Below are 27,407 nucleotides of genomic sequence, written 5' to 3'. Positions count from 1 at the left end.
ATTGCACTTATACGAAATTTAGAGACACCTACTTTTTTTATGGACTTTACAGACATGTCCAATTTCAGCTTATTTTTTATGGACTGTCCATAAATTTACTGACGGTTGGCAACCCTGACTGGGAGTGCTATAGGGTTAAGTATGGAACCAGAAGGCGGTGGGGGTTGAGAGGGAAGGTATAGTTAGGGAGCCTCCCCCATGCGTACCATGTCTAATCCTTAGCTCGGGGTGAGCAACCTTTTGGCAGAGTGCCAAAATTTGATCTTTTGACCTCTATGTATGAGCCGAGTGCTGGTGATACTTTTTAAAGTCACTAATAGTCCTACTTGCAACAGCGTCAGTAATAAAAGTAATACATAAATTAAGATGCAGAGCTTTACCATTTAAGTCATGGTTGGTAGCATTAGCTTGTCTCTTGTTAATCCACAGGTCGCGTGGCTTTGAGCAAGCTCCCAACTGCATGTGGAAGGAGGGACGAGGCTGAACTCCCATCTCACATACCAATGAAAATTGGCTCACGTGCTACTCTTGGCACACAGGCCAGGGTTGTTGACCCCTGCCCTAGCCTCTCTCTTTCACACGCCTGTCCCATCCTCACGTGTCCCTGAACCTCCACACAAACATCTCTCATCCCTACATACGGCCCTGAATCCCATTCTATGACCCCAGTAGCTTCATGTGCCCCACAATTTGTCCATCTCCCCATATCCACTTCTTCCTTACATAGCCCTACTAGCATGAGGAAAGCAGCCTTTTTCTCTTCCCTATTGCAGCTGGGCTTCTTCCTGGAAGAGGCTGCTCTTTTTTGGCACCACAGCGGCCCCAGGTGTGTAAAAGACATAACTGCAGCACTTTCTGGCAGAATGTAATTTCTGCAGGGAGAAAATATTCTGTGTGATGCATGGATTTTACAGGGGTGCAGTGGCACAAAATTTCCTCAGGGGTAATAGTGTAAATTATGAAGAAGATTTTTTCCAACTTTCCACAGAACACATAGTGGATAAAATAATAACAGAGAGGTAGCTGTGGTAGTGTATATTGTAACAAAACAAACAAGCACTCATGAAGCACTTTAAAGACTAACAAAATAATTTATTAGGTGAAATTATTTTGTTAGTCCTTAAAGTGCTATATGAGTGCTTGGATAAAATATTGTCATACTATTACTGCTTACAAGTGTAAAATATATATATGTGGCGTTCCAATTATTTAATTTTTCAGTAATGTGGTATTTGTAATTTCTTTTTAATAAATTGTGTTAATAATTGTATTAACCTCATGGTCCACTCCTTGTGGTGAGGTGGCTTGTGTTTCTCAAGGATCCGGAGAACTATGCCAGTGGGAACTACATCTCTTGGAAGGGTCGCCCAACCTGGATAGGTCAAAGGGTAGAGACCAGACAAATTTGGATCACCGGTAATAAGGTAAAAGGATTAACAACCCTATGCGTAAAAAAACAAAAGTTACAGAAACATCTACAAAGCAGCCTACAAATACGCAAGTCTTGGGAGAAGATGGCAGTCCTCTGAGATTGAGTGTGAAGCATGGTAGGGAAAGCCAAATGGAAGCTGCCCCGCAGATGACTCTTCTCCCACCCAGGACAACCACCCACATTGGTACATGGAATTTTGGTACCATATATCAAATGGGGAAGACAGCACAGACTGCAGTGGAGATTAAACAGTATAAGTTTGAAGTTTTGGGCTTGTGTGAGACAAGATGGACACAATCTGGGCAGCTATGCCTAGCAACAGGTGAAACCATCTACTCAGGACATGAAGAACGGGCGCACCACATGCTGAAGTTGTGGGCTTGATGTTAACAAGGGAGGCATCTGGTGTTTTCATGGAGTGAACAGCAGTATAGTCACACATCATCACAGCCAGATTCTACACCAAAGTGAGAAAGGTACTAATTTGGCAACGTTATGCATCAACCGGTGAAGCAGCTGAGGAATGTAAAGCAGACTTCTATGAGAAACTACAGTGTGGTGAACTAGAAAGCAAAGAAGGATGTGCTTATTTTGATGGGCAACTTCAATGTAAAAATTGGAAGTATAAATACAGGCAGAGAACAGACCATGGGAAAAGAAGGCCTAGGCAACATGAATGAAAATGGAGAGCGCTTCAGTAACTTTTGGTCCTTCAGTGCTTTGGTGATAGGTGGTAGTGTTTTCTACCCAAAAGGATCCATAAGGTCGCTTGGGTTTCACCAGATCACCAGTCAGAAAACCATGTTGATCACCTCTGTATCAGCAGTTCTTTCACAAGATTGATGCACTACGTCTGCGCTAGAAGAGGAGCAGATGTAGGCTCAGACCAATATTTGGTCACAATAAAACTCAAGTTCAGGCTCAAGAGTTATAGCACAAAAGTGACCAAGCTAGGACTGAGATTCAACACATAGCAGCTGAAGGATTTAGAGACAAGAGCTGGTTTCCAAGTGGAGCTGTCGAACAGATATGCACTTCTGGCAAACCTCATCCCAAAAGATGTTATTGTGGAACAAATTTGGGAACACACCAAAACATCCTGTGATAAAACATTGGGAAAGAGGACAAGGCATCACAAAGAATGGGCAACAGCAGAAACTCAGAAAAATGAAGGAACGAAAGGACGGAAAAGCAGCTGTCAACAACAGCAAAAGAGAAGCAGCCAAGGTGGAAGGTCAGAGACTGTATTCAGAACCCAACAAAGAAGTTAAAAAAGCTGTAAAATGGGACAAGGAGAACTTTGTGGAAAACCTTGCACAATAATCTGAACAAGCTGCAGAACAGAGAAACTGGAAAGAGCTGTATAACATCACACAGAAGCTAGCTCGGTCATGGCATAAAGTAGATCAGCCAGTACACAATAAGGAAGGGAGTTTGATAATGAACCCAAGTGAGCAGCTCCGTAGACAGAAGGAACACTTTGAAGAGCTACTGAACCACCCTGCCCACATGGAACCTCCCGAGTTACCACCTGCAAATATACCACTGCAAATTAACAGCAGTAGACCTACAAAAGAAGAAATCAGAAAAACCATTGCCCATCTGAAAAGCAGAAAAGCACCCAGTTCAGACAACATCCTGGCAAAAGCAGTCAGGGCAGGTAGCGAGACCTCAGTCAACATGATGTACAATCTATTTGGGAAAATATGGGACACTGGAGAGATCCCACAAGATTGGAAACGTGACTATCCCATCAAGCTTCTGAAGGAAAAGTGTTCAAGAGGATTCTTGGAGAGAATAAAGATAGAGGTTGATAGACAGCTCAGGGAAAAACAGGCTGGCTTCCAAAGCAAAAGATCCTGTACTGACCAAATAGCAACTCACAGCGCATAGAACAGTCACTTGAGTGGAACTACCCCCATACATAACTTTCATAGACTTTGAAAAAGCCTTTGACAGCATTGATAGAGACACTTTGTGGCAACTGCTGCAACACCATAGCATCTCATCCAAAATTATTAACCTGATTCATTCAATGTACAAACCCTCAATATGCCAAGTTTTTTACCATGGTGTCTTGACAGAATCCTTCAGCATACTCTTAGGAGTGTGACAAGGGTGCCTTTCCTGTTCTTGATCACAATGGACTGGATTATAAACAGGACAGCAGATAGCCATCAACAAGGCATTCAGGGAACACTTTTCAAATAGCTAGAGGACGTTGATTTTGCTGGTGGTGTTACCTTCCTTTCACACCAACATGAAAGCATGGAAGAAAAGGTTATAACACTAGACAAAACTGCCGCAATGACTGGACTGAGCATTAACAAGAGACAGACCAAGACAATGACAATCAACCGTTCCAACAACAGCACCATTACACTGGGAGGTATGACATGGAAGCTGTGGAGCCGTTCACCTACTTAGGGAGTATTATGGGCAGAGATGGAGGAGCAGATAAGGATATCAGTGCCAGGATAGGGAAAGCAACAGCTGCATTAAAGACTTTTCGTCCCATATGGAGTTCACAAATTATATCTGTGAAGATGAAACTGCAGATCTTCAACACAAATGTGAAGAGTGTGCTCTTATATGGCTGTGAGACCTGGCATACTAAAAAGTCCTCAAAGTCCTCAAACCACAAGCTACAGACATTCATAAACAGAGGCCTGAGTTACATCCTTCACATCAAATGGCAAGACTTTGTCACAGATGAAGAGCTTTGGAACAGTGCAGGACAAGAATTGAATTGACATTGAAATCAAGAGAAGAAAGTGGGGATGGCAAGGCCACACTCTCAGAAAACCATCATCCAGCAAAGTCCGTCAAGCTCTCAGATGGAACTCTCAAGGAAAACACAAAAGAGGAAGACCTCGGACAATGTGCAGAAGGTCTACTGAGATTGAAAGACAACAACTAGGGTACTCCTGAAGTCAGCTAGAAGTTTTGTCCCAAGACAGAATGAAGTGGCAGAGACTTGTAGATGACATATGTTCCACTTGGAGTACAAGAAATAGTAGCAGTAGTAGTAGTAATAGTAGTAACAAAGCTGGCTGTCACCCTAGTTATTATTTAAATGTATGGTGGTGAGTGTTAGAGTTGTATGAAAAGGGAAATTAGATTTTAAAGGGGCCACATAATATAAAAGCTAAATGTTATTGTTGTTCACCTACAACATAGGGATTCTGATTAAATACAGTACTCTGGAAAGTTACTCTGAGTAGAAGTTATATCACTATTTATTCTCTGAATGGCTACAAATTAAATTTGCTCCATTACAAGTAAAAAGATTTTTTCTTAGATGGCAAATCTTGCATATTCAACTTCGGATCCAAAAAACAAGGTTCCGCACCATGACCGGCTCTGGGGAGCTGCGACCCCTGCCATGGCCAGCCCCAGGGAGCCACTGCCTAAGCAATGCAGCCCCTACTGGCTCTCAGTCCCCTACCCTGAACTCTTCCTCACCCCTGAACCCTGACTTCCAACACTTCACACAGTCCCCCACCCTGAAACCCTGCTCATCTCTCGCCCTGTCTCTAGCCCTTCCCCACACACAACCACATACAACCCCCTGCCCTCAGCTCCCGATGCCCTCAAACCGTGACTCCTGCACCCCCCACTCTTCCAGCTCCCTGCCTTGAGTCCTTCCTCATGCCCCAACCCTGACTGCAGCCCTCACACTCCTAGCGCCCTGCTTTGAAGGATCCAAGCAGTGTTGGGTAAATCTTCTGGTAATAAATCTTGCAAGGATTAAAGGTAAACTATAGACAAAGTATATTCCCTATTCACAGAGCAGAGTAGGGAAGCTATATAAATGTAAAACTATCACGTGATACACCGCAATCTCTTTCTAGTAGTTTTTTCTAGTGTATGCAAAGTATGCATAAATTTAATACTTAATGGTGAAAGCTTTTTGTTTTTCTTCTCTCCATGTATTTAGTATAATGAATTGCTTTGTTATATATACATAGTCTGATTAATTATTTAGTTATTGATTTCCTCTTAATTTTTCAGCATAGCTAGGGAATTGATAGCTACCACAGAAATATTATTTTTGCTATATTCTTAAAGTAAGTGAGCTATATATTTATATTGATAAGAAATCGATTAATTTCTGAAGTAATTTTCTTTTCTTTTGATTTTATACAATAGACCATACTGTATACAGTGATCAGGGAAATTCTTTCTGGATTTCACATTTAAATAAATGGATGAACCATAATATACCAATTTCTCTTCCTGATAAGGCAATATATTTCACTTGTTTGCAATTCTGAGCAAGTGTGGTGTTGGTAATGCAATGCATTTTATTAATTCATATTTTTCTTTGGAATTTTTCTTTAATCTAGTGAATGATCTAAATGATACAAGATGGTACACAACTGGATAATTTAAATAAACATAGTTTTACTTTGTCAAATTAAGCAATGGGTGGCAATGATGACTGTTATGTTTCCTTTTGGTGCTGGCATGATAATTATATATACTATCCTGTATCACATGAAGTTAGGAAAATTTTATAGAATAGAATGGGTAACAATGGTTACTGTTATACAGAATGATGATCTGGAGTGAGCAGTAGCAATACATGTGAGTATGATAAAAACGTCACATCATTTGTAACCAGGAATGTGGGATGAGGTACAAAGGACAATTATTAGATGGATGAAATATCACAAGTAGTACAAACTTTCAGCACTGAATGGAAAGAAAGATTCCTACATGTGACTTGGTCAAATTGGAGAGGTGTATTCTAATCTCAGATGAATAGTCGTATTAGGGCAATAGTGAGGAAATGTGTAATCTTTCTGGAGTTCAGAAATGCACGGCATAGAAAACCTTTAATACTGCATGGGTAACCTATAGTCCCATAGGACATAATTGGAGCTGATTTGTTTCTGTTGGGGAAACATAATCTCCTGATCATGGATGATTTTAGCAACTTTTCAGTATTGATGCTTTATGATACCACAGTATCAACTGTGTTCAGACATGTTAAAATCATGTTTGAACCAAAATTTACGAATTTCAGCATATGATATCTGATCTTGAAGTACCCACAAGCAAATGAATTAGTAGATTGTGGAATATGTATAGTGAAGAAGTGGTTCAAATAAGCAATTGATGTAAAAGAAGTTGCATATTTAGTGCCATTGAGCTACACAGCAATGCTTCTGCAATGTTGAAACCACTGGCTGAACAGTTATGAACTAAACATATACATATGTAATTACAAGAGATAAGACCTAACCAAAGCAAGACTGATAGCTCTCTGGTTATGGCAAAAAGACTGGCAGATCAAAATTGTAACAGAATAATATATATGGCCCCTTTTCATCTTGAGAGGTGGTGGTTAGCAGCAGTTTTGAGGATATGTGGACATTGTTTGAGTCTGTAGCTTCTCTCGTGGCTTATCCAGCCAATATTGGATTTGCATGGTCGATTGCAATAACCATGTCAGTCTGTTTCTGAATTCTTGAGTCTGAGAGTTTTTCCTTCTAAGACCAATTTCTTTTGCTTGGCGTGCACATGTACTATCAAAGGATGACGTGCCCTGTCGTAGCAATCGTTGCCAGGTATTTCGATCCGATGATGTAGATTCCCAGGATTTTGGACTGATGCTGAATTTTTTCATGGCATTTTTACATGTATCCTTGAGTCGTAGCTTTGGTCTTCCCCTTGTTCTCAACCCACATGACAGTTCACCAAAGAGGATTTCTTTGGGAAGACGTTTGTCACCCATTCTTCTCACATGACCAAGCCATCATTGTCTTCTGCCGTTGAGGATCACTATGAGTCTGGGTATGCCAGATCTTGACAGGACATCTGCATTTGAAACTTTATCTTTCCAGATGGTATTCATAATTCTGCGGAGGCAGTGAAGATGGAAGCTGTTCAGTTTTTTCTCCTGGTTCGAGTAGTTGGTCTGTGCCTCAGAACCATATAGCAGGATACTCAATACACATTCCTGGTAGATGAGTATCTTTGTTTTCACTGTCAGCTTAAGATTGTTCCACGCTTGTTTTGAAAGTCTGCCAAAAATAGTAGCTGCCTTCCCGATTTTGATGTTCAGTTCTTCATCCATGGATAGGTTTGTGGTGACAGTAGATCCAAGGTAACAGAATTGCTGAACCACATCTAATGGGCTGTTATCCAGAATGCCATTGGGTTGCTGAGATATACCTTGAGTGAATAGAAGAGTTTTCTTCATGCTTACGTCAAGAGGAAACAACTTGCAGGCTCGGGATAGAGAATTCATCAGTGATTGTAGCGAGTCTTCAGGGTCTGTGTGGGCCAGAACAAACTACAGAAACGTCACATAGTCCATAATCAATTCTGGTAAAAATGGAAATATTCTGTGAAGGAAAATGCTAATGACCCAAGAATGACACAGTGAGAATGAACGTAAAGCAAGGAAGAGTGAAGTGAGGAGATATATTTCAAAGGGACAAAAATGCCTTAATGTTGTGATCTAGCTTCTGATTGTATGAAAGACTAAAACGGTTATTTGAGGCATAGCTAAGCCTAAATTCAGTTTCTTCTCTTATAGATCTAGAAGGCTGTTAAAATGTCGTAAAAGACTGGCTGAATCCTGTTGATACTGGGATAACAACATAAAAAAGATTTCACATCAAAAATAAACATTTTTATTAGACTCTGTGGCTACATCTACACAAGAAGTCTCTGTCAACAGAGGGATTTCCTGGCAAAACTTCTGTCAACAGATTGCACCTGCACATACGAGCAGATCGAAAGAGCAATTCACTCTGTTGAGAGAAAGCAGCCAGACTGCCCAGCCTTCTCTCGACAGAACATCCGACCGGAAGCTTTGCAAACAAGGCTGCCTGAACCAGAAGCCCTTTCTGTCAACAGAAGGGTCCCAGAGCATCTACACATGTCTTTAGTTGACAGAACACCGTTGAGAGAGGCATTATACCTGAATGGTGTGAGGTATAATGTTGCCGGACAAACTGTTAACAAAGCACATTTTGCATGTAGATGCTTCTATTATTTTTCCCAACAATAGCCCAGTTTTGCTGGGAGAAGCCTCTTGTGTAGATGTAGCCCATTAGTGTAGCTTAGCAGTCTCCATTGTTTTTAAGCACATCACTTTTTGAATTTAAGTGCAATCTGGGATCTACCTCAAACACAAATACCCTTGTCCTGCTCCCTTTCCTGCTCCCTCTCTGAGCCCCCACCCTGCTCATTCCACCCCCTTACCTCATCCTCACTCACTTTCACCAGGCTGTGGATGGAGATTGGGTGGCAATGGGGTGCAGCTCTGGTCTTTAGCTGAGGGCTTTGGAACATGGGAGTGACTTCAGGCTGAGCCTGGGGCAGAAGGTTGGGATGCAGGAGTGGATTCAGGGTGCAGGCTCTGGTAGAGGTTTGGGGCACAGGAGGGGCTCAGGACTGGGGCAGAGGTTCTGTATGCAGACTTCAGCTGTACACCGTTTACCTCAGGCAGCTCCTGGGCAGTAGGACTAAGGCAGGCTGCTTCTGAAAGTGACCAGTATGTCCAGCAGCAGCAGCTCCTGAGGAGGAGAGGCAGGTGGCTTTGCACATTGCCTCCCTCTCCACAGGCCCCCCCACATTTCCCATTTGCTTTGGTTCCCCATTCCCGGCCAGTGGGAGCTGAGGGGGTGATGCATGCAGGCAAGGGCATTATATGGAGACTCTCTTTCCCGCCTCCCCCAGAGGCCTCAGGGATGTACCAGCTGCTTCCGGGAGCAGTGCAGAGCCAGGGTAGACAGGGAAGTCTGCCTTAGCCCCACTGTGCTGCCACGCTTTTAGCATCTAATCTCCTGATTTGGCTGCAGGAGCCTCCAGGAGATTGAGTCCAATTCCAGGAGACTCCTGACTAGTGTTGTGCACGTGGATGGAAAAAATTGGAATGAATTTTTTTATGTGGACCAATATTGAAGCAATGGGCAAATGTGCACCACCAGTAGAACCCAAAACCTAGATATAATACATGTGGTTTTTTTTAATTTACCATAGAGACAGTTACTCCACCTGCAACAGGTCAGGCATTGTAAGAGAAAAATAAAAATTAAGTGCAGAGACCAGTCAAAAACGTAAAGTGACACTTTGAAAAAAGTAAAAGAAGTGAAAACAACACAACTCTGTGTTGTGTCTGGAGGTGAATGTGAAAGGCACAGTGTGTTTGTGTGAGCGACAGCTTTGCATTTCCCCTTTAAGTAACGTGAGCACATTCAGACATAGGAGCAGCTTCCAGCAAGTGCCCTCCGTCCCATGCCCTGCCATGCCTCTCCTACCACTGCTTTGTGGAGATGGGGTACAGGGATGTGGGAGGAGGACTGCATGACATCCTCACCCCCTCCCCTATTTTCCTCACCCTGCACAGAAAGCAGGAGGATCCCAGGGAGCAGCTCCAAGACAGACAGAGGGCAGGATCAGCTCGGCAGTGGGAGAGAGGGGCAGCTGCAGTGCCAGTACTTGACAGCCTCCCAGCCAAAAGTGGTCAGCATCACTTGTCAGAGGCTCCAAGATCTACCAGTAGATCCTGATCTACTGGTTGGTGACAACTGGTGTAGAGAATTGGTGGTAAGAGGAAATGGGAAGTGTGCTGCACTTTTACAGGGAGAATGTTGTGTGTATACATTCTGCAAGACACTACGCAGTACCACATCATATTTCCTCTTGGCTTTCTCACCCTTTCACAGACAGACATAAATCAGTTACAGAGAGTGAGATAGAGTATCCTGTACAGCTGTGCTATAATTACAGCATATATATACAGTTTACTTTGAGTTATTTCTAAGCAATTAGGTTCCCCTAAGCCTGACTCATTTATTACAGCTACCGTAGTACCGTTTATAAGTCTGTTTTGTTTATTGAGAGATAAAATGTTCTAATTTCAGAGGTAGCTGAGTTAGTCTGAATCTTCAAAAACAACAAGAAGTCCTGTGGCACTTTATAGACTAACAGATACTTTAGTTGTTCACCGTATAGAAAATTTTCTTTTTGTGGGTATACTTCCATTTACTTTGGACTTAATTTAACTCGAGTAAAATCTGCAGAATGCTTTCCATTGATTTCACTGAGCATGAATCAGTCTTGTTAAATTACTGAACCTGTTTTATGAAGTGAACGCTGTAGGCAGTTTGTGGGGTGCCTAGCAAAGTGGAGTTCCACACCTTGCTTGGTTCTCTGGATGCTAGTGTAATATAAATATTTAACAATATGTCTGATAAAATAGTAGCCCTTAACAGGACAAGAATAGAGAGAAATGATCAGTTACTACAATTCAGCACTGCACTTCGTGTGTTTCCTCTTGTTATTTCTGTAAATCTTATAGAATATGTTGCCTTTTGAGGATCTGCTTAAACTTTTCTTGTTTTATTTTTTTTTGTTTTGTTTTAGTATGTGCAGAAGCTTACAATCCTGATGAAGAGGAGGATGATGCAGAATCAAGGGTATGTAACTCATTGGCTACGTCTACACGTGAAGCCTACATCGAAGTAGCCTATTTCGATGTGGCGACATCGAAATAGGCTATTTCGATGAATAACATCTACACGTCCTCCAGGGCTGGCAACGTCGATGTTCAACATCGACGTTGCGCAGCACCACATCGAAATAGGCGCTGCGAGGGAACGTCTACACGCCACAGTAGCACACATCGAAATAAGGGTGCCACGCACAGCTGCAGACAGGGTCACAGGGCGGACTCAACAGCCAGCCGCTCCCTTAAAGGGCCCCTCCCAGACACACTTGCACTAAACAACACAAGATACACAGAGCCGACAACGAGTTGCAGACCCTGTGCATGCAGCATGAATCCCCCGCTGCAGCAGCAGCAGCCAGAAGTCCTGGGCTAAGGGCTGCTGCCCACGGTGACCATAGAGCCCTGCAGGGGCTGGAGAGACAGCGTCTCTCAACCCCCCAGCTGATGGCTGCCATGGAGGACCCCACAATTTCGACGTTGTGGGACGCGGATCATCTACACGGTCCCTACCTTGACGTTGAACGTCGAAGTAGGGCGCTATTCCGATCCCCTCATGAGGTTAGCGACTTCGACGTCTCGCCGCCTAACGTCGAAGTTAACTTCGAAATAGCGCCCGGCGCGTGTAGCCATGACGGGCGCTATTTCGAAGTTAGTGCCGCTACTTCGAAGTAGTGTGCACGTGTAGACACAGCTATTGTGTGAAATGCTTACTTCTCAGTTCTTGGACATTCGAAATAAAGAAAGAGATTGTTGATATTAGTAGTTATGGAACCTATATTCACTATTATTGTTCAGTTTTCTTTGATGGTGTATTAGACTTTGGTCCAAAGGATTGTCATCTCTTGAATTCCTATCTTGGGTCCCTGTGTAGAGGCCAGTTTTTTAAATATTAAAATTGTTTTGAGTGATCTTCCCTGTTACACTTAGGGTGCATCTACACTAGCAAGTCCTTTCGAAATAATTTGTTGATTGCCCAGGTGACTGGCATAGGGGGGAGGGGCAAACACACTCCTAAGTGTGTGGCTGGGTGTTCAACGTCCTCCCTCCCCAGGCACCCCTCCCCAGGGACCCCCGTTCCCTGGTCCCCCCTCCACAGGGCACTCCCCACTCCCGATCCTTGAAAGTCCCCCTTGCCCAGGAGCCCTCTCCCCATGGTGGATCTGTGGCCTGAGCATGGCTTACCTCCATGAGGATGGCCCTGAGGGTGGCCTTACCCTCCCCGAACTAGTGGCCTACTGACCGGTGGCTGTCCAGGGTGGCCAGCTTCAGATGGCAATGGCTGCCCTCTTCTGCAGGGGGAACACAGGCTGCATACAGATGTCCTGGTGCTGGGGGGCTGGGGCAAGCCAGTGACATAGCTCCAGAAATGTCCACTTGGTCATGTGGAAGTTCTGGAGCCAGCAGTTGTTGTCCCAGTTCCCAAGCACCAGCCTGTCCCACCACTCACTGCTGGTGGGATTGCCCCACAGGCATCTCATTGCCCAGGGGAGTGGGTGCTGGTGTCACCCTTGAAGGATGGTCTGTAGAAAGGCAACTATCAGAGTGGCCCCCCGGAGCAGCTGGGGGATGGCTACTAGCAATGTTGCCAGCTGGCCGACCACAGCCTCGAGGGGTGGAACACTGGGGAACTGCTGGGGGTCCATACTGTTCCCCAAGGTGGCTCCTTTCCAGGATCAGCATCTGCATAGCTCCGCTTGGATGTGTGCAGGACGAGGATGTTTGGGAGGGGCCTTTTAAAGGAGCAGCTGGCTGAGGTTCCCGGAAGGGCTTGTCCGGCATGTGACCCCGTCTGTGATGTTTCTTGGCTCTTTCTTTTGAAAGAGCGTCCTGGGCCATGTGGACACTTCCTTTCGAAAGAGCAGACCAGTCTTTTGAAATAGTGGTTTGTGACCTCGATCTGCTTTTTGTGTGCAGACGTGTGCTTTCTAAAGGCAATCTTTTGAAAGGTTGCTTTTGAAAGCTCGCCTTTTGAAATCGCGCTGTAGTGTAGACATAGCCAAAGTTTTTTGATGAGACCTTTCTTGTTCAATGATATATTTCCTCAAAGGGCTCTGTGCTCTTAAAGCATTCAATGTCCTTATAATTCTGTAGCTATAAGAATGATTTCCTTGATGAAAAAAGATAAAGATAAAATTGCATGGATATTTTCTAATTTAAAAATACAATAGTTGTTTCTTTGCATTAGCAAAACTAATACTTAACAATTCAGTCACCCGTTGCAAGGTCCTGCATTAACTTTCCAGATGAAGTAGTGAAAGTATGATTTTGAGGCAATTTCAAAGCTGTACTTTATCTCAGGCCGTTTCTACATAGGCCACTTTCTTCGGAAGTGGCATGCTAATACATGGGAGCGAAAGATGCTAATGAGGCACGGATGCAAATTCTCCGTGTCTCATTAGCATAACATCACGTGATTTGGAGTCCAGAAGACTGTTCTTCTGGACTCCAAACCGCTGTGTAGAAGCATGTCCCCCGGGGGAGGCTTCCGGAAGGACGTGCTTCTTGCGGAGGCCCCTTCTTCCCAAAATTTTTTGGGAAGAAGGGGCCACTGAAAGAAGGACTTCCTTCTGGAAGCCCCCCACCAGGGGCTGCGCTTCTACTCGGCATTTTGGAGTCCGGAAGAATGGTCTTCCATACTCCAAATCATATGACATTATGCTATTGAGGTGTGGGGAATTTGCATCCGCGCCTCATTAGCATCTTTTGCTCCGTATATTAGCATGCCACTTCTGAAGAAAGTGGCCTGTATAGAAACGGCCTCAATGGATCAGTTATTTCGAAATAAGCTGTTTCAGCACAGATATTTTGAAATAGCTTATTTCAGAATAAGGCTACTGTGTTGACATACCCTAAGATTCTGTGTATGTCCTTATGGCTTAAGACAAGAATGCTGCCAGTGATGTCTTAGTGGTGTGTAAAATTTCTTGGCAGAGTTAGTTCAGAGTTTCAGCTATGTGCTCTTTTATGATGATCATTTTGTTCTTCATTGAGAAAAGAAAACTAAAGCAGGATATTTTGTTATATCTTTTAGATTATTTACCCCAAAACAGATGATCAGAGAAACAGATTGCAAGAGGCTTGCAAGGACATTCTTCTTTTTAAGAACCTAGATCCGGTAAGAGATTCTTTTCAGTGAGAAATATTTAGTAGTGCCCATAAGATTGAATTAGGTAGAAGGCACAGATGTCCCAGCAAGAAAAGGAAAGCAAATTGCACCCAGACATAATGGCGCTTCTCAGGCCACAAACACAAATGCTGCACTCTTGTTGACATATAGGTCCAACTACTATGGGTTCACCTTCCTCTGCCGTCAAAGGAGAACTCCCTATATCCCTCAATATTCCACAGTGCATCAAGAACCATATCGTTACCCAATCACTCAGTCAGTACTACTAGAGAGTAAGGAAAAGCACAGCTTCACATGCACCAATTGTCAGACCCATGGTTGGTTCATGTTGGCAGAAATGGATTTAAATGAACAGTACCATTTTACTTTTAAATATATATAAGTTTGCACTATACTGGTTTTTTACTTGCACATTGTTGTTTTGCAGTGTCTTTAGTGGACAATATTTACATTATGGAAAGCAATCATCTTCATTACTTTGTAATGTGTACTACTGAATGCCTAGTGTTTCTCAAAACATACTTTGCTTATAATACAGCAGTACCACAGAACAGTGATGGAGAATCCACCATGAACTTTGAAAATTGTTCCAGTGGTTAATTACTCTCACTGTTAAAAATGTATGTTTTACTTCCAATCTGACTTTGCTTAGCCTTAACTTTCAGCTGTTGGATAACATTACACCTTTCTCTGTTAGATTGAAGATCCCAGTATTAAATATTTGCTCCCCTTACAGGTGCATATAGGCTATAAACATGATCACCCCTTAATAATCTCTTTGTTGATTTAAATGAACAGCCACAAGAACCTCAGTCAGTACAAGACATGGTAATCATTGTTAATCTGTTAATCATGCTCATGGCTCTTCTCTGAATCCTCACTAATTTATCAGCATCCTCCTTGAATTGTGGGTGCCAGATCTGGACACAGTATTTCAGCAATAGTTGCACCAGTGCCAAATACAGAGGTAAAATAACTTCTGTTCCTACTCTTTACACATCCCAGGATTACATTAGCTCTTTTAGCCTCTGCCTCCCACTGAGAGCTCATATTAATTTGATTATCCGTCATGGTCAATTTTCAGATTCACTGTTCCCCAAGATAGTGCACAATCCTGTAAATATTATCTATGTTTTCTCTTCCTAGATGTTTACTGTTAGCCAAATTGAAACACATTAGCTGGGTCTACATGTGAGCACTCCATCGAAAGGGCGAAAATCGACATGGAGAAATTGAAATAGAGGTCGCCAAAAGTAAGCGACCGCACACTAAAAGCGGATCAATGGGTTGATCCACCCTTTTGAAGGGCCGCCACGGTCTTTCAAAAGGGAGTGTCCACAAGGCTCAAAGCCCTCCTTCAAAAGAAGGGAGGCAAGGGATGCCATGGAGGGGGTCCCATGGCCGACAAGCCCTTCTGGGGCCACAGCCAGCTGTTCCCTTAAAGGGCCCCTCCCTCCACCTCCACCCCGCATGAGCTGAGTGCTGCCCAGCTCTCCCCAGCCCAGCAGAGCCCACTCGTGCTCCAGGAGGGAGGCACAGCAGCACCTCCTGCATGAGGCCACCCTCATCCTGGAGACCCTGATGTCAGTGCTCTGCACTGTCGCCGCAGCCACCCCCCATCTACTCAGGTGGCTGAACAGTCCCCCTGGAGCTGTGGGGCTTCCCCTCCCAGGACACTGCCAGTTGCCCCCCGGGTGCCCCAGCGCCTCTGGACCCACCTGAGCAGCACTGACTGGTGGGGGCGCCTGGTGCTGGGGGAGTGGAATGATGAGAGGTGGCTGCAGAACTTCTGCATGTTGAGGAAGACCTTCAACGAAATCTGTCAATGGCTGCCCCTGCACTCTGGCACCAGGATACCTGCATGCAGCCCACTCTCAGCCTGGGGAAGCTGGTCATGACTGCCATCAGGAAACTGGCCACCCTGGACTCCCACCACTCCGTGGGAAAGCAGTTCGGGGTGGGCAACCCCACCATCAGGGCCATACTTACAGAGGTAAGTCAGGCCCCGGTCACTCACCCTCCACGGGCAGGTGGGTGGGCTGGGGCGAGGGGAACACCCATCTGCAGGGGCCAGGCAGGCAGGCGGGGGCAGGCTGGAGGGGGCAGGCCAGGCCTGTGGGGACGGCCCACCATGCCCTCATGGGAACACATCCCCTGCCCCCAGCATGCAGGTCGTCAGAGCCATCAATGCAATGCTGCTGCAGAGGGTCATCCACCTGGGGGATCTGGATGTCGCCATCACAGGCTTTGAGGACCTGTGGTTCCCGAATTGCTTTGGTGCCCTGTATGGCACACACGTTCCCATTTGTGCCCCAGCACACAGTGCCAGCCAATACATGAACCAAAAAGGCAACCATTCAGTGGTCCTCCAGGCCCTGGTGAACGCTAGGGGCAGCTTCACAGACATCTGTGTGGGCTGGGCCAGGTGCACCCACAACGCCTGGGTCTTCTGGAACTATGGGCTTTGCTGGCGCATGGGGGCCAGCACATTCGTCCCTCAGCAGAAGATCCTGGTGCCGGGAAATGTCACCATGCTGCTTTGCATGGTGGCAGATGCAGCCTACCCCCTCCAGCCATGGCTCCTGCAGCCATACACAGGACATCTCAATCCCACCCAGGACGCATTCAACCAGTGCCCCATCCATGCCCGCAACATTGGGGAGTGGGCCTTCAGGTGCCTGAAGGGGCGGTTGAGGTGCCTTTACACGGGGTTGGAAGTCGGGGTCCTCACGTGCCCAGGTGATAGTCACCTTTTGCGTTCTCCACAACATTGCGGAGGGCAGGCGGGACGCCTACATCTGGGGGCGGGCAATGAGGCCGGCGCTGGGTATGAGCAGCTGGGCACCACCCCCATCCACCAAGCCCAGCAGGATGGCCTCCGCATTAGGGAGGCCCTCAGGCAGGCCTTCGCAGATGGCCATTTGTGACCCGCACCCACACCCATGCCCCATGCATATCCGCCACCTGCCATCCCTGTCACCACCGCCAGCAGTGCCAAATGCACACATCTGCCACCCACCATCCCCCTGAGGGGCACAGCACATGGGGTATATGGAACATAAACATTTATCAACAACTAAACACTATGTATAGCTATGTACAGCAGTGGGGGAAGATGGTGTTGAGGAGGGCGGGGGGCTCAGAACCTTGCGGGGGTCGAGGGGGCTGTGAACCTGGAGGGGAGCAGAAGGGCACTTAACCTGGACAGGAGTTGGGGTGGGGGGCTCTGAACCTAGAGGGGCCGGGGGGGCTCAGTCCAGGGGCGGGGTGGTAGGCCATGAGCCCTGTCGGCTCCAGGATCCCCTGCCTCCTGGTGTGCGGGGTCGCCGACGGGGTGGGGAGAGGGTGGGGAGCACTGGCAGGTAAGGCCGTGGGGGCTTGGTGGAGGGCCGGCAGCAGACTTGGTGGGGGGAGCAGTTGTTGGGGCCAGGAGGTGGGCCACATTAGCCACATGGTCCTGGACTGGTGCCAATGCCCTCCAGGGTGGTCAGCAACCTGTCCCATGCCGCCCTCCGCCATTCCAGGTCAGCCTCCATGAGCCGCGGGTGTCACCTCAGCCTGGCAGCAGCTGGCTAGATCATCCTCTGCCCACGGGGGGCTCTCTGGCCACAGCCCCATGGCACGGTGCATGGGGTGGGGCCTGGCTGCTCTCAACATCTGCCGGGGGGCTCTCAAGGGACAAGGTATCATGCGGGGCTCTTCCAGCTCCTGGCTGGTGCAGCTGTATGGAGAGAGGGACAATGTGTCGATAATGTACTATGGCCTGGGGCGAGGGGGTTTGGCCATGGGCCGCCCTCTCCTGGGACACCCGCCCCCCCACAGGTCAGGCATCCAATGGCATGGCAGCCGGGGGGCTTTTCAGATGGGTGGGCCTTCCCAGCCCATGGTGCGTGGTCCCTAGGTTCTGTCCAGCGCCAACTGGCCACCATCCCGCATGTGGCTCGTAGCACTGTCTGCTGGGGGCGGGTGCTGGCCATCGCCGGCAGCCTGCCACAGGGTGCCATGTACCACAGTGGGCCAGCATGTATGTGGCCGGGGACCACTGGTCCTGTGTGTGGCTGGCTGGCCAATGCATAGCCCTCACACCAGGGAGGAGGTGCATGCCCTGCCGTGTATGTACTGGAGGGTCCCTTGGCAAAATCCAGGGATGCCCAGCTCCTGGTCACCTGGGTAGATGAGCAGGAGGGGATGTATATGGTCAGGTTCCCCTCCTCACTCAACCACTCGGTGGTGCCCTCAGCCTCCTGGGTCCCCAGTCTGGGCTGCTCCTCTGCCTCTGGCTGTGGGTCATCCGCCGACATGTCGAGGACCACTGGGGGTGGGGCCAGGATGCCCTGGAGCTCCTGGTAGTAGGGGCAGGTAGCTGAGGCTGCCCTGGAGTGGCCGGCCTGGTCCTGGGCCCATGCATAGCCCTGGTGGAGTTCCTTTACTTTTGAGCATACTTGCTCTGCAGCATGCTCCAGGTGGCCCCTTGCAAAGAGGAGTAGGACCAGGCGGGTGAATGCTGCAGCATTTCTCTGCTTAACACCCATTTTGTGGAGGACTTCCTTCTCCTTCCACAACCCAAGGAGGTCCCTCAGCTCCCTCTTAGTCTGGAGGGGGCCCTTTTTTTTCTCATCCCCACAACCCTGGGAGCTCTGGGAGGGCTCAGAGAGGGGGTCCTGGGATTCCCGCGGGGGCTGGCTGCTGGTTATTGTCACCTGCTGGTGCTCGCAAGCTGTGCAGAGGGCGTGCTACTGGAGCTCGTGCTGGGGCTGCTCCTAGCATGCTTTCAGCTTCCTGCCACAGGGTTCCTGCATCTGGGCTGCTTTAAGGCAGCTGGACACAGGGATCATAGAGCCCTGCTGCTGCTGGCTGGAGCGGCCCCATGCTCCAGCTGACTGGTGCCATGGCAGACCCCTCTATTTAAAAAGTTGAATGTGGAGTGTCTACACATGTACTCTTTTGATTTAGTTTTTCGAAAGGGGACGATTTTCCTGATATGGGATTGGGGTTTGGATTTCGATGTCTGTGCCCCATTCTTTCGATTTTTCTTTCGAAAGATGGTGTTGCACGTGTAGACGCTCCTCCCATTCTTTCAAAAGAGGGCCACATATTTTGCCATTTCATGCATGTGTAGACAGCTGTACTGTTTGCTTGTCTACTTTTTGCCAAGCAATTCATATCACTCTGAGTCAGTAACCTGTCCTCTTCGTTATTTTACTACTTGCTCAATTTTGGTGTAATCTGCAAATGTTGAGTGATGATTTTATGTTTTCTTTCAGATGATGTTAAAATGTTAAAACATAGGGCCAAGAACTGTTCTTTGGGACTCCACTAAGAACAGACTCACTCAATGGCGCGTCTCCATTTAGTTGCATTTTGAGAACTATTACTTAGCCCACTTTTGATCCAATTAATTTGTGTCTTGTTAATTTCATAATGGCCTAATTTTTTAATGAAAATGTCATGTGGTACTCAGTCAAATGCCTCGTAGAAGTGAATATATGTGTAACACTAGCACTGTTATCTTTACCCATCGAATCTGTAATCCCATCAAAACAGATACCAAGTTGGTTTGCCTGGATCTGTTTTCTGCAAACCTTATTAATTACATTACCTTCCTTTGGTTCTTTATCAGCTGCTCCATTATTTTGCTAGGAACCTAGGAACATATATCAGGCTGACTGGCCTGTAATTACTCGTATCATCCTGTTTACCCTTTTTAAAAAATTGACCTAACATTAGCTTTCTTCCAATCTCCTAGAACTTCCCCAGTGTTTCAAGACTTCTTGAAAAAACAAGATTAATTGTCTATCAAAATCTTCAGCTAGCTCTTTTAAAACTTTTGGATGCAACTCATTTGGACTGGCTGATTTAATTTTTTTTTTTTTAACTTTAGTAGCTGCCATTTAACATCCTCCAGAGATACCAGTGAAATGTAAAGAGTGCAATTGTCTTATGATGAGATTATCTGTTTTTTGTTGTTGGATTTTTTACTTCTATTTCCCTGCTATATTAGGTTCTTTGTTTTATGCAGCATAGATTTCCTCCTTAACTGTGGGCTTGTGGCTTTTGTGATGTCGTAAATGTTTCCCAGGTATCATTTACATTCTTTTGATTACAATTTTCCTCCTCCAGTTGGGCTCATGATTGTTTTCAGCTTTATGAAGTTAGCCCTGTGAAAGCTGAAAGTATGTATGTTATTGATCTCAATTTGATTTATCTTGCACATCATCAAGGTGATCAAAGCATGCTCACTTGTACTTATGTTAGTGCTCATTTTTAGCTCCATGATCAATTCCCATTTATCTGCTTAGACAAAGTTGTTATTGGCTGCAGTGCTGTTTGCACTGGGAAACTGTCATCTGTAATGTTTAGAAATTACAAATATGTATTAGTACTGGCATCATGAGACCTCCAGTTTATGTCATTCAAGTTGAATTCCCCCTCATCCTGCAACTTTTTTTTCTACATATTGTTGATATGTGCAAAAAGAAGCCAGTTGGATTGAGGGAAGTATAGCCGAGCGGCCAGAGTAGGCACCTCTCTCAATATTTTCTCTTCCTTATTTTCTCCCCACCCTGGCTCTCTGTGCCTCTTTTTCCTCCCACTGTTACTCTGAATCTTACTCAATGCTGAAATCTTAAATTGTCCAAAGTGAGTGAAAGGTAATGACAGGATGTCATTTTAACTTGTGAGTAGATCATGTAAAATTGTTATTGAAAGGAAGAACAGAACTGAATCAAAAAATGTGCAAACTGAGTCTTTTTGGAGTGAAGGAATGACTGTTTATCAGTCCTTGGTATTTATATGGCTCACAATCTTGAATGTATTTATCCTCACAGCATTCCTGTGAGGTAGGGAACTATTGTTATCCCCATTTTATTGCTGGGGATCTGGGGCATGAGGATACCTTATGATTTGCTCAAGGTCACATAGGCAGTTTGTGATTGAGCAGAGTTGAACTGAGATCTCCTGAGTCCAAAGCAAGCACCCAAATCAGTGTTCTGTTTCTCCTCTTTCCAAAGGGCTCACATTACTAAATATGTGAGGTGCCAGTAATAAGATGCATAGCTATTCCAGTGGTGACAAACTAGGGGGCTCTCTGGTGGTTTTTCCCCCCCTTTACACCTAGGCCTTATTTACTTTATGCCATCCAAAGACTGCACTAAATTTGGAATTTTTTTTCTTTATCAGCTCTTCTATGCTGGTCATCACAATAATGTAGATGAACCCTAAATGTGCTTATAATTGTAATATGTTCTGAAGACAAGTATTAGAGAGGTAGCTGTGTTAGTTTGTATCTGCAAAAACAACAAGAAGTCCTGTGGCACCTTAGAGACTAACAGGTGTTTTGGAGCATAAACTTTCATGGGCAGAGACCTGCTTTGTCAGATGTATGAGTGGGGATTCCAAAGTAGGGTTCTCCACTCATGCATCTGACGATGCGGGTCTTTGCCCATGAAAGCTTATGCTCCAAAATATCTGTTAGTCTACAAGGTGCCACAGGACTTCTTGTTGTTCTTAAGACAGTTGTCTTAATACAGTTTCTAAAATGTGGCTATATGGAACTGTATCCTGTGATTCTTTTCTTTTCCTAAAGGCACTAAAAGTTGAGAAGACAGAGCACATGTATCATAGATATAGATATTTAGAAGCTGTACAAATTGTGCCCCCTCTGGGCAGACTTGCCAAATTTACTAATTAAGAAATTAAGAGGCATGTCTAGAACCACTGGAAAAGTTGTGTCTAATAGTCTGCCTTTACTGCACCATCAAGACTTCTACAGCCTTTGATTATTTGGAAAGCTGCCAATTCTTGTTCCAAGCGTAATTTTTCCTGTGTTCTAGACCATTAATTTTGTACAGTAGAGCTTAGCATTTTGAAACAACTCAATTTAAAGATTGTCTCATGAATATTTCAATGCCAAATGCAACAGGTAACTTCTCTTCTTGCAGTATGAGATCAAATATTATTTAATTTTAATCATACAAACAATTTTGCCCCAGTGTATAAAATCAATTTATGTGCTAGAAGGGTTATTTTTCTAGTGAGTCGAAGCTATTTGACTTTACCATGTAGCAAATTTGCATATTGTGTGAATAGAGAACTAAGAATAAATTCTGTATTTTTTCAGTAGTTGTCAGTCATAATGACAGCCACCTACATATTGAATGTTTCCTTAGTTCAGTGCTGTGAGGTTATAATTACAAGGAATGAAGGTTTCTGATTGATTAGAACGACAGGTCTTGTATGCCATGAGATTTGGAAGAGTATTCATAAGCATTGTTAGATTGTGTCTACACTACACATTTTTGTTCTTAACGTTTGCCACAGTTGGTACTTCTGTACAACTTTGGAGTGGTAGTGCTAGAGTGGACTGTCATCCAGCACATTAACTATTGTATTGTTTAATCCTGCTCAAAATAGGTGTAGATTATACAAGTAATTGTGGTGTAACTTTCTGCTCCCACTCTTGGTACCACTTATGGATGCAAGGGTAGAAACTGTAAGAGAAAAATAATCTAGTGTAGCTGCAGCCTCACTGTGCTGCTCTCTTTGCTGCCATGTAAAGTCTGTGATCCTAATTGATCTCACCTTGATATAAATTAAAAATCTCTCCACTGAAGTTGTAGTGGAATAAAACCAGGGTAACTGAGACAGTAATCAGGCTTTTTTTCTCTTCATGTATCCAGTCTAATTTTGGATGCTCAAATACATTTGCTCAAAAACATTTTGCTTTGGAATAGGTGAATTCACTGCAGTTTAACCAGCTTTTTCCCTTCTCCTGCAAAGCCAGCTGTAACAAAGTTTTGAAGTGAACTTCATTAGCCACAACATTTCAAACAAGGAAAATATCCTGGACAAGAACTGTAACATTCAAGTCCTTTGTGTCAGCCAGGAGTCTTTCTTCATGAATCTACTATCAGCTGTGGATGTTAAGAAAACCTGATTTCCTCCCTATCCCTTAGTGTGACAGGATATGGCAATGATTCTTTCTTTTCCCAAGAAGAGAGTTTTTGTTATTCTAAGGTGTGCTGTCATGATAGAAACCCATGTTTCCAGTCTCATTCTCAAAAATGTTCTTCTTCTGATTGACATCAGTGGCCACGTGTACACAGGCAGCCTCTGACGACAAAAGTCACTGTTGACAGAGAAACCTCAGCAGTACCTATGTCTACAAATTGTCTCTATACATAAAGTAGATTAAAAGAGCAATCCACTCTGTCAACAGAGAGCAGCCACTCTGCCCTGCCCTGCCCTCTCTCGACAGAACGGCTGACTGGAAGCTCTGGAAACAGGGCTGCCCATGGATCCAGAAGCCCTCTCTGCCAACAGAACTGTCTACACGGGTGCTCTCAACAGAGGCATTATACCTGATCAGGAACAGGGATAACACTGCCAACTAAACAGCTGAGTTTTGTCAACAAACTCTTGACATGCTTTAACTGTGTAGATGCTCGGTGAGTTTTGTCGACAAAAACCAAGTTTTGTCGACAGAAGCTGCCTATGTAGATGTGGCCAATATGTTTATTCTCATGCCAAAGTGTAATAATTTTTGAAAAGCTTAAGAAATTCCACTGAGGTGTATTAATTATCCAAGTATGAAAACAAATATTTCATAACTAAACCAAATAATTCAAAATAATTTCAAATTTAGTTTTTCCTACTCAACCTTTGTAATACAACTTCAAATTTGGCATGCGTATAATTCTCAATCATGAATCCATGGTTTGTTGCGTGTTGGAAAAAAAATAATTAAATGACTGCAAAAGTTGTTAAAATTGTACAGTGTGCATTTTTAGTACATATTTTTTCTTAAATATGTCTAACTCAAGTCAGTTCTATCATATTTGTAATGCTGCTGGTATTGTACTGTAGATTAGCAGAATGTCCCAGCTAAAGCATTCCATATAACGTTATGTACACACTTTGCAATAAAAAGCTACATCTGGTTTTATTGTGTATATATGCAAACACAAACAACATTAGAAAAAATATAATAACAGAACATGCAAAATTAGGAGCAACCAGAATTAAGATTGCCTGTATATGCACATTATGACTGTTCTAATTACACAATCGCATACTACTGTTCCCACAAGGCCCATGCTACTTCAGTGCATGGACTGAATAATGCTCAGAAAATGAGGCAGTTTATTGATTTTTTGTTTTTTTTTATCATCACCATTCAGTATGTGATCTCTATGCCTCACGTACCACACACCATCCTTTGATCTCACCTTTGACAAGGTCCCTCACCAAAGGGTCTTAAGCAAAGTAAGCTATCATGGGATAAGAGGGGTAGGTCTCAGTCCCAGGAGTGTAAGCCATGTGGTGTCTGGCAGAACCCCCACAACAGCCTTGCTGCCACATGGTATGGTGAGGCAGTGGCTGGCACTAGGCAGTGCGGAGGAAAATACAGAGTGTAGAGACAAAACCACAAGCTCCATACTGTGGCAATTTGTAATGGGTAGATGCGCACACATCACTAATAATTTCTCAGGCTCTCATACAAATATGATCCCACAACCACAGGCTTCCTGGTTCCGATTTGAAATTCACAGTATTCCTGTTATTTAATTCCTGCGCATGTGAGCCGTGTCTACACGTGCACGCTACTTCGAAGTAGCGGCACTAACTTCAAAATAGCGCCCGTCACGGCTACATGCGTTGGGCGCTATTTTGAAGTTAACTTCGACGTTAGACGGCGAGACGTCGAAGTCGCTATCCTCATCAGGAGATGGGGATAGCGCCCTACTTTGACGTTCAACGTCGAAGTAGGGACCGTGTAGTCATTGTACGTCCCACAACTTCGAAATTGCGGGGTCCTCCATGGTGGCCATCAGCTGAGGGGTTGAGAGACGCTCTCTGCAGCCCCTCAGCTCAATGGTGGACGCGTGGAGCTCCCCTTAAAGGTCCCCTCCCCCTCCCTTCCTGTGCAGGAAGCTGAGGGAACGTGCAGGGAGCAGCCCAGACACGTGGCCAGCCTGCACGTCCCTCAGTAGCCACAGGACCATCAATGGCCGCCTGGCAGCCCCCCCAGGGGACCCCCCCCAAGGGGAGCCAGGGCAGCCAGCCCAGCCAGGTGGGCAGCCAGGCTGGCAAGCGGCAGCGGGGCCCCTCCTGGACGGAGGCTGAGCTGTGGTACCTGCTGGGGCTCTGGAGCGAGGAGGAGGTGCTCCAGGTAATGGGGAGCAAGAAGCGGAACGCGGATGCATTCGCTCGGCTGGCCGACGGCCTGGCTGCCCAGGGTCACCCTGCCTGCACTCCTGATTACATCAGGAGTAAGGTGAAGGAGCTGCAGCAGGGTTATGCCCGGGCCCGGGATGCGGCCGGCCGATCTGGGGCCGCCCCCATCACTTGCCCCTTTTACAGGGAGCTCAGGGACATCCTGGGCCCCCGGCACACCTCCTCCCCTCCGGCCACCCTTGATACTTCGGCCGACGAGCCCCAGCAGGCCCTTCAGCCGGAGTCCACCCCGGAGGTAAGCCCCGCACCCCAGGGGCCCCCCCGGAGCCCACCCCTGGGCCATCGCGGCAGGAGGAGGAGGAGGAGGGGGGCTCCTCCTCCGCAGAATCCGGGCTGCAGATCCTCCTTCTGCCATCCCGGAGCAGCAGCCGGGCGTCCGCACCCCGGGGATCTCAGGACCGTGGGAGTGGACCGACAGGTATGTACCCGCCTCTGGTGTACACCCCTGGGCTTGAGGGGCGGGGGTAATAGATATGTGTCCAGGGCCCCCCACATGCTTACATGGCCATGGCCCCAAGGACAGCAGGGCCATGTCCCTCACAGCAGTGCTTCAGCCCCTGCCCCCCCACACCCTGCACGACAGTGCCATGCCCCATCCCCGGGGCAGGGGGGAGCGGAACCTCGAGGGGCCCCCGGGAGGAGGGGGTGGGACACCCCGCAGCAGCAGCAGCAGCAACAGCAGCATGTGATGGAGTGGGGGGAGTGCAAAAGGGAGACTCAGGCTAGATATGAGCAACAAGAGCCGAATAGCTCCCAGGGGCAAAGGATGATCGTGGGGCTACAGCTGGCAGGTGACACCTCTGCCCTGAACAAAGAGGAGGGAGGAGCCGAGCTGGCTTTGAAATCGGGGGGGGAGGGCGGGGGCCGCAGGTAGAGGCTAGGGGAAGGGAGAGCTGGAAGGCAGCCAGCCTGAGGAGGGGGAAAGCTGCATCCCAGAGGGGCACCCCTTGGGGTCTTCTCCCCAGGACGGGTTGGAAGGACTGTCTCTTCTGACAGCTGGTGCTGTCACTCCTGGGAGGAACTGGGCATCTGTGGCCTAAGAAACCTTTCCTGTCAGACCCTGCGGAGTGAAGTGAGAGTCGCTCCCACCAGGGGACGGGGTGCAGTGCAGGGGGACCCCTGAACTCCATCCATCACAGCAGCATCTCCCGGGGACGGGGATGGGGAATCTGCAGCACAGGGCTGGGGGGACAAAGGCCACGGCTCGGGGCCCACACTAACTCCTGTCTCCATTCTTCTTCCCCCCCTCCTCTCCTGTGTCCCGCAGCTGCACCATCAGAAGGGCTGGAAGAGAGCGCCGGCGAGGCATCAGTGGTCCTGGAGACCCCTCCGGAGCCATCACTCCAGGCAAGCCCCTCGGCCGAGGACCAACTGGCCCCACGGCGGGCTAGACGGCGGACCTCGCGCCACCACCAGCCGACGGCAACAGACCCCCAGCTGCTGGCCATCCACCGTCGGCAGCTGGAGGTGGCGGAGCAGCGCCTGCAGGTGGAGCAACGCCGTGTCGAACTGCAGGAGTGGGGGCTCGCCTGGCACCAAGAGGCATGGGGGGCCTACATGGAGACTTTCAACCGCCTGGTGGACTACCTGGCCCCCCATGCCACGCCGGCCGCTGCAGCACCCGCCCTGACTGCTCCACCCGCCGCACCACCAGCTGCTCCGCACGTCGCCGTCCCGTCCGCCGTCGCCCCGCCACCCACCACCGAGGGCCGGAGCGCCGAGGGACCCCTGGAGCCAGCTGAGACTCGCCAGGCATATCTTCCGGTCCGCCCCGCCCCCAGCCAGCCCCGGACAGGGCTGCAGCCGCGGCGGGGCTCCCGGCCGCCCACGCCCAGTGCCGGACTTTAGGGGCGAGGGGCCCGGGACGTGCCCCCCCTCCTTGTATATAGTTGTGACTTATTAATTTGTGCCCCCCGTTTGCCCCGTCCCCCGCATGTAAATAGTTCTCCCCTTTATCATCCCTGGTTTTCTTTTTATTAGTGAACAAACTTTTTTATTACTATTGTTTTATTTGTACACATTACTTTTGTTCCACACGTTATATATAGTTTGTTCTTGTTTTATTTATAGTTAAAAAAAAAAGTTCTAAAAGAAAAAGCAGTTTAAGTTCAGCCACAAGTGCGTGCTGGCATTTGTCCAGG

General features: G+C 46.8%; 1 protein-coding gene across 1 annotated transcript in view; it reads left to right on the top strand.

Moving 5' to 3' along the window:
• Window positions 1-27,407, top strand: part of PRKAR2B (protein kinase cAMP-dependent type II regulatory subunit beta) — a 180,712-nt gene that overhangs the window by 122,244 nt on the left and 31,061 nt on the right. Inside the window, exons 3-4 of the mRNA XM_074984145.1 lie at window positions 10,820-10,872; window positions 13,936-14,019. Of these exons, the coding sequence (XP_074840246.1) occupies window positions 10,820-10,872; window positions 13,936-14,019 (137 nt within the window). The remainder of the gene's footprint in view (window positions 1-10,819; window positions 10,873-13,935; window positions 14,020-27,407) is intronic.

Source organism: Carettochelys insculpta, chromosome 1 (genome assembly GCF_033958435.1).
Source record: "Carettochelys insculpta isolate YL-2023 chromosome 1, ASM3395843v1, whole genome shotgun sequence".
NCBI lineage: Eukaryota > Metazoa > Chordata > Testudines > Carettochelyidae > Carettochelys > Carettochelys insculpta.
The sequence above is the reverse complement of the archived record's forward strand: the minus strand, read 5'-3'. Positions and strand labels throughout refer to the sequence as shown.